At 32.0% G+C, this 8634-nt stretch overlaps 1 protein-coding gene across 1 annotated transcript; it reads right to left on the minus strand.

The window, feature by feature from the left end:
* Nucleotides 1-7385: 7385 nt before the first annotated feature.
* On the minus strand, nt 7386-8141 carry LOC130993929 (uncharacterized). Its single transcript, XM_057918966.1, has one exon. The coding sequence runs from the start codon at nt 8139-8141 to the stop codon at nt 7386-7388; it is 756 nt and encodes a 251-aa protein (XP_057774949.1).
* Between the last annotated feature and the right edge of the window lie 493 nt (nt 8142-8634).

Consider the following 8634-nt stretch of genomic DNA (forward strand, 5'->3'; position numbering starts at 1 on the left):
TTCCCGGAAGAGGCTAGAAAGATGAATGAAATGAAGTAATGGTTGGTAGTGCCTAGCTCAAGAAAGACGCTACTAAGAACTATGAAAAAGAGAAAATATGGCTGCAATGTTTAGAATTTGTGAATGAAAAAGACTGCAGAATGGCCCCTCTATTTATAACCGAAAACTCACACCCTAAATCCTAGCTGCCAGTGTGTACGAAGAAAAGGTGGAGTTCCAGCTGTTCTTTGCAATTTTCAACAGGCTGCAAAGGCTCTCAAGCAAATGCTATGCACATGCCTCCTCTCACTACAGCTGTCGCAGACTAAAAAAAAAAAAAAAAAAAAACTCTCCTAAAAGAGGTAAGGTTGTTGCAAAAAGGAAAAGGATGGCATAAGAAAACAAATTTGCTGCAGTCAATTTTGATCTCGGGAAGTGAACAAGAAGCATTTAATGCTCTTGAAGGTACTGCAAGAAAAAGAAAAAGAAAGAGGTGCTCCACAAGTTAACGTTGAAAAAAAAAAAAAATCAAATTCAAGCGAAGAACTCCTAAATACGAGTATAAACTATTTACAAATTCAAGTTCAAAATGAAGAACTCCTAAATACGAGTATAAACTATTTACAAATTCAAGTTCAAAATGAAGAACTCCTAAATACGAGTATAAACTATTTACAAAATTCAAAGAAATTGAAAAACTCCTAAATACGAGTATAAACTATTTACAAAATTCAAAGAAATTCAAGAACTCCTAAATACGAGTATAAACTATTTACAAAATTCAAAGAAATTCAAGAACTCCTAAATACGAGTATAAACTATTTATAAATTCAAAAGAAATTCAAGAACTCCTAAATACGAGTATAAACTATTTACAAATTCAAATTCAAAATGAAGAACTCCTAAATACGAGTATAAACTATTTACAAATTCAAAATCAAAATGAAGAACTTCTAAATACGAGTATAAACTATTTACAAAATTCAAAGAAATTGAAGAACTCCTAAATACGAGTATAAACTATTTATAAATCCAAAGAAATTGAAGCACTCCTAAATACGAGTATAAACTATTTAAAATTCAAATCCAAATTGAAGAACTCCTAAATACGAGTATAAACTATTTACAAAATTCAAAGAAATACGAGAACTCCTAAATACGAGTATAAACTATTTGCAAATTCAAATTCAAATTGAAGAACTCCTAAATACGAGTATAAACTATTTAAAATTCCAAAATCAATTGAAGAACTCCTAAATACGAGTATAAACTATTTACAAAATTCAAAATCAAGAACTCCGCGATAAGAGTTTAAACTATCAAGATATATTTCGAGACTCGTCTATTACCAAAGGCATTTTGTCTATAAACAAGTCTCGATGGGGCAATTTGTAGGCAATTAAATTTGTCGTCAAATTAAATCGTGCCACGTGTAAATTCATGAATTAAATATTCAATTATATTTTCTATTTTATTAAATGGGATTTTATTCCTAAATTAAATAGATATATAATTAATATTTAACATAAATGAATTAATGGGCTTATGGACACCTAAAGCCCTAAGGCCCATATATGGAGGCCCAAAGCCCATAAAGCCCATGAAGCCCATCTCTAAAATCTATAAATAGAGGTGTTGAGAGCTCATAAATGAGGACGTGAAGGAGTGGAAGATCGAAGAGCACAAAGAATTCTCTCTAGTATCACAAGTAGAAGAGGCGGAGAATTGGAGAGTTCAAGTATTCTTCCAAGTATTCAAGTATCTTGAAGAATTCTATCTAACGTTCAAGTCTCCTTCAAATCTTCAATCGTTTGAGCATTCAAATCTTCAAGTATCCTTCGAATCTTCAAGTATTTGAGCATTCAAATCTTCAAGTATCCTTCGAATCTTCAAGTATTTGAGCATTCAAAATCTTCAAGTATTCAATTATCTTCAAATCTTCAAGTATTTCTTCAAATCTTCAAGTGATCAAGGCGTTCTTACAAATTCCAAGAACGATCTTCCTCAAATCAAATCAACCAAGTCCCAAAAGCTTCAAGGCGTTCTTACAAATTCTAAGGACGTTCTTCAAATCAAATCAAATCAAGTTCGAAAGCTTCAAGGCGTTCTTACAAAATTCTAAGGACGTTCTTCTCAAATCAAATCAAGTTCAACGTTTAATCCAAAATCACGACTTAAGTCCCTTGGATTGGCGTCATCAAATCAAGTATTTCAAGAACCTTCGAGTTTGTTCAAGAATCAAATGGAAGAGAAGAATCAGAGGATTAACTAGAGATTGCAACTCGCATAAATCTATCTTCAAATTCTATCAAATTATCTTTGTAACGCGTTTTGTATTTTATCAAATTGAAATACAAAATTTGTGTTTACACATATGTCAAAAGAAGATTAATTGCATAATAAGTTTTCATAGCTTTTGGATAAATAACGATTTTTAGCTTATATCAATAAAATGAAATAAAAGTATTACTCCATCCGTTCACTAATTCAAGGCCTTCTTTCTTTTTTGGTCATTCCACCAACTCAAGGCCTATCTATTTTTAGTAAGTTTTTATTCATATTTTAATTGGTGGGTCCCAATAAACAATACACTTTTTCTCCACTCAACTAATAAACAATACACTTTGTGGGTCCCTTTCTCCATTCAACCAATAAACAATACATTTTATGGGTCTCTTTCTTCACTCATCTAATAAAAATACATTTTTTCTTAAAATTCGTGTTTTGCCTCTTAGGTCTTGAATTAGAGGACGGAGGGATTAGTATTTTTATGTATATAATTACTGACTGATCCTTACGAATTAATATAAGTAAGAATATTCTAGGTATATATATATATATATATATATATATGGTGCAGTTATAATGAGAACCACACTTATCGTGAGAACATAAGAACCATTAAAATCAATGCATCTGCTATATAAATTAATGCATTCGCTATTAAATTTAATGCATCCGAAGATAATAAAATTTTTGTTCCCTTCAGGATTCAAACCCAGGATCTGCATTCATTCACCAAGATAATGCATCCACCGTAGATCTTGATGATCGAATGACTTAAAATAGTTCTCCGTTATAATTTTATTTAGTGGTTCTTATTTGAACCTCTCCCTATATATATATATAAATAATACATACTTGTGTAATAGTAATCGATTCACTTTAAAATATAAACCTTTTCTATATTTATTTTGAGAAGAAGATTTTAAATCATTGGATATTTCACGAGGCTAGAACCTCAAGCGAGTGTAAGTGGTGCAAATCAATTTGACACAAATAAATTCTTAGTTCATTTTTATCGATAGTTGGATTAAGGAGTACTTTTTTTCCCCTATTAAATGACAATTATGATTCATGGTTGGATATAATAAATTGTAGGATATAGAGTTAATCCGTACTAAAACAAAACAATAGGTTGTTCTGCAAATACACCGTTAATGTTTATAGCAAAAAATAAATAGATATCTAACATTATATTTTGTACAATTAAGTCCTTAACGTTTATAAATTGGGCAAATAAATTCCTCCATCTAATAGTTATAAACATTAGGGACCTATTTACTCTAATTCGTGAACGTTAAGGAGCCACCCATTTGGTTTACAATGTAAATATTGGGTGTGTTTTTACTTCTATATATATATATATATATATATATATATATATATATATTCGAACCCAGGATCTGCATTCATCCACCAAGATGATGCATCCACCGTAGATCTTGATGATCGAATGGCTTAAAATGGTTCTCCGTTCTAATTTTATTTAGTGGTTCTTATTTGAACCTCTCCCTATATATATATATATATATATATATATATATATATATATATATATATATATAATTACATAAAGAGAGTTATTAAGCATATTTGTATCAATCTAAATAATTAAATATTGAAGCATACAATTTTCCTGATCAAAATTTTGATTTAACTATGTTTAAAATATAAAGAGATTGAGTAGAGAATTTAGATAAATAAGAATGAAAAAAATATGGAAATGCCATGTAGGATAGATGACTGAATTATATTTTCATATTATTTCTAATATTTTTATGTGTTAATAGACAAAATTACCCACTTTCATAACATATCTATCAAAATTATTCACCCTTATAATAAATATACTCAATCTATCCAAAACTAAAGTGATGTTGATAGGTTTGCATTGTTTTTTGTAAAAGTTCTTACACAAATACAATTGTATAAGAAAAGTGTAAGATTGTTAGTTGAAAATTGTACAAAATCTAAGAAATATGCATTTATTGATAACTCACGTCACTTTGTTGCCCTAATATACTGTAGGTTTGAAAATTTAAAAAAAAAAATCCGCCGATAACGCTTAGCCGCCGGCACTAGCCGTTGGGATTTTTCCCCGACGGCTAGTGACGGCAGCTAAAGGTAACAAAGTGACGTGAGTTATCAATAAATGCATATTTATCAGTTTGTACAATTTTCAACTAACAATCTTACACTTTTCTTACACAATTCTTGTGTAAGAAGAGTGTATGAACTTTTACAAAAAACAATGTAAACCTCAACATCACTTTAATTTGGGTAGATTGAGTATATTTATTATAAGGGTGAGTATTTTTGATAGATAGGTTATGAAATTGGGTAGTTTAAATTCCAACCCTATTTTTATTATATGTTCTTCAATTGGCGATGACCAATATTTGATGTGGAATTTAATATTTTTTAAAAAATATATGAATTAAAAATGCATAAATTATTTAAATAAATGCACAAATTACATTTAATATAATAATTTATTCATAAAATTATTTAAAATATAATACGAAAATAAGAAGACATAAATTAAGCCCCTAAAAAAACAAGACATAAATTAAGGATTAAGAAAAAGAAAGAAAGAAATATAATATAGAATTAAAATACATAAAGCAAGATTTTAGAAAAAAGAAAAAGAAATAGTTAAGTGGAGTAGTAAAATACCACTACCGTTTATATTGAAAATTAAATAGATCCCTAACATTCACAAATTGGGACAAATTGGCCCCTAACATTCATAACCATTAGACAGAAGTACTTATTTGCCTCAATTTATAAATGTTTAGGACCTAGTTGCACAAAGCATAACGTTAAAGACCTATTTGCTTTTTGCTACAAACATTATGAATATATTTGTTACTTAACCCAACTGTTAACCCATTCTTAAGTTGTAATGAAAAACGTTCACTTTTATAAAATTATTGTATTTATACCCAAATTGACTAGATTGCCTTTAATGTCTCAATCATAAATGTACTTGTAAGACAAAAGTCACACACATTCTTACATTTTTCTTACATGTTCTATACCTTTTCTTAATAAATCACGGCCACTCAATTTATTTATTTTCTTTTATTTTCTTATTAAATCTTGATTCCTTCACTCTATGTATCTTTTTCTAAAAAATTAAATAAAAATATAATTATTAATTATAATGACTGATAATATAACAAAAAAAGTAGGTAGCTAGTCGTAAAAATAGCCAGTGGGGAGATAGTGATGAAGATAGAATTGTATAATATATTATATCTTTAATTATTGATTTGTCTTGTTGGTCAAGTTAGTTTGTTTCCTTTTAGATGTCTAGGGTTTTATTATAAATAGGAGTTTTATTTATGTTTTAGGGAAGTCGAATTGAGAGTTAAAATGTAGAGGGTGGGATTGTTCCCTTCTCGCGGTGTTCTTCCGGTATTCATGAGTGAATCAACGGATTAACCCTTATTGTACGTATTCCGGCATACAATGGTTATCAACGGAGTTCGTATATTTATCAATATCAAATATATTTCACGCTTCTACCTGCATCAGTTGGTATCCAGAGCCTTGCTACGCTCCTACGCGATGTCTCCCGTCAATCAACCGTTCAGAATGTTCAAGATTATCTCCATCGTGACGACGACCTTCTGTCTCAACAATTCAAGGAATTACGAGCACAGAATCGAGAGATCTTTGACTTCCTACACGGTCAATATGATCGACCCTATGCAGAACATCATCAAGGACGTTCCGATTGGAGGACGAATCGTTTCAAGGATGGAGAGAATGATGAAGATAGAATTGTATAATATATTATATCTTTAATTATTGATTTGTCTTGTTGGTCAAGTTAGTTTGTTTCCTTTTAGATGTCTAGGGTTTTATTATAAATAGGAGTTTTATTTATGTTTTAGGGAAGTCGAATTGAGAGTTAAAATGTAGAGGGTGGGATTGTTCCCTTCTCGCGGTGTTCTTCCGGTATTCATGAGTGAATCAACGGATTAACCCTTATTGTACGTATTCCGCATACAATGGTTATCAACGGAGTTCGTATATTTATCAATATCAAATATATTTCACGCTTCTACCTGCATCAGATAGCCACCGGAGTATCTATTTCTCCAGGGGCCACATTTCCAACCAACTATCTATTTTCATGTAGGAAATTAAATTTCATTGCGGAAATTAAAATTTTAAATTATTTTTTCATAATTAATCATTTTAATTTGAAATTATAATTTATTGGTTAGTAAAGAAAAAAAAAAGTAAAAATCTCAAATATCTCTTTCAATTGGCAGACATCAGAATCTTTAGTCAATAATCGCATAAATTTCTTATATTTTTCTTATACAATTGTACTTTTGTAATAAAAGTGTAAGGAGTTAGATAAAAAATAATGTAAAACCATCAATATCAAGAGTAATTTAGACCCTTTACTTTAAATTGAGCATATAATCAAGCTTTTTATAAAATGAATATTTTTAATTAGAAGTTATAAATATGGGCATTTTTACCAATTAATACCGTTAAAAACGCAATAAATTAACATTTTCATATATAAACAGAATAACAGTTGTATAAGTCATGAATGAAAACTAATTCTTTGAATAATTTGGCTTCAAGTAGAATTTTAAAGATATATGCTAGCTGTTTTAGGACAACACCCCACCCCCAGCCAACCCACCCAAAAATAAAATAAAAAATAAATAAATAAATAAGTAGGGTAAATAAAACCAATCAAGCCGTACGTAGTGATATGTATGACATCCCATGGAGACTACTTTTCTCAACATAGATGCTCAAATATCGATTGATTTCCTTTAATCCTTTCCCTATATTACAATTAATATGCCTAATGTTATACATAAAAATAAATATTTTGCCACTTCCTTGCACTCTAGCATGTTATTTATTTCTATTAATTCATTTTATAAGTTGTAAGGGACTAAGGGAGCAGTGAGGTTTGAATTATGTTTTTTTTTTGATCGGAAAAGGTAAAGATGTATTAATAGAAACAGAGGGGTGGCACCAGAAGTGCCGAACAAGAAGAGAACCGAAGAAAGAAAAGCAAAAAAAAGGAAACAGAAAAGAAAGCCCAGAGGGAAAAGCGAGCCAAAAATCACCTGGAAACGACATTAACCATGAAGATGAGCATTGGAGAACCAGGTCCTGAAATCGGGGGCATTTGCCGGGATCTTGTACGCCACCATCCAACCCCAAATCCTCGACTTAATCTCAGCGATCAGCTTATCTTTCTGCCAAATTCCTTGTTTGAACTTGCCTTCATTTCTTCCTTTCCATAAGCACCAAACCGTGCAAATCCAAACACCGGTGAGAAACTGTTTATCCTTTTTGTTTCCCAGATTGACAAAAGCGAAAAGATGATCTTTCGCTTCAAAATGAAGCGTTGTATGTTTTCCGAGCCATCGAACGAGATCATACCAGATATCAGCGGCTTTAAAGCACGAGAAGAAAATGTGAGCGATGCTTTCCGGACTCGTCTTGCATAATCCGCACAGGGTTTCCTCTCTCGGAATGGGAATCTGTCTCCTAATGAGGTTATCACAAGTGGCAATTCGACCATTCAAAACTTTCCAGGCTGTGATTTTAGCTTTGTGAATGGCCGGTGCTTTCCATATCAAATCGAATTCCGGCTTGTCGTTGTTCTGAAAATTTCTGTTTGTTGCCATGCACAAGGTTTTGTATGCCGATTTAACTGAGAACCTACCGTTTGCCGTCGGTTTCCAATTCCAGCCATCCTTTTTTCCTTCGATCAGATGAACCTCGTTGATGAGAGAAGTTAGCTCCTGAATCTGAGCTTGTTCTCTCTCCATCAGCTCCCGATTCCATTCAAGTTTCCAGCTCCATTTACCTTCTTGCCATTCTCCCATGCTCTTAATCGAGCCTCTTTGGTTTTTACAAAGTCGGAAGAGTCTTGGAAATTTTCCCTTAAGGCTCATTTCTCCAGTCCAGTGGTGTTCCCAAAAAAGAGACCGACTCCCCGTCCCCAAGCTGCATTTCAATGTTCTCTCTCAGCCACCTTCCATCCTCCCCCCGGCTCAACTCCGCCACTTTCTTCCACCAACACGGCTTCATCACCCTGCTACCTTCGGTTCTGAGACCAGATTCATCCCAGAGAAAATTTCCATTGCTTGCTCTAACCACTCGAGACCACAGTGAGTTTTTCTCTGTAAGAAAGCGCCATACCCACTTGGAAATTAAAGCCTTGTTGAACCATTCCAAGTCTTTAAGCCCGAGACCCCCAGAATTTTTATCCGCACAAAGATTAAACCAATTCACCCAATGAATTTTCTTCTCCAACACTCCCCCACCCCATAAGAATTTGGCCATGATAGATCGGATTTCTGAGACCACGCCTTTAGG

This window comes from Salvia miltiorrhiza, chromosome 7 (assembly GCF_028751815.1).
Source record: "Salvia miltiorrhiza cultivar Shanhuang (shh) chromosome 7, IMPLAD_Smil_shh, whole genome shotgun sequence".
Lineage (NCBI taxonomy): Eukaryota > Viridiplantae > Streptophyta > Magnoliopsida > Lamiales > Lamiaceae > Salvia > Salvia miltiorrhiza.

Coding starts and splice junctions, on each gene's coding strand:
- LOC130993929 (XM_057918966.1), bottom strand. CDS start 8,141: ATGGGAGAATGGCAAGAAGGTAAATGGAGCTGGAAACTTGAATGGAAT.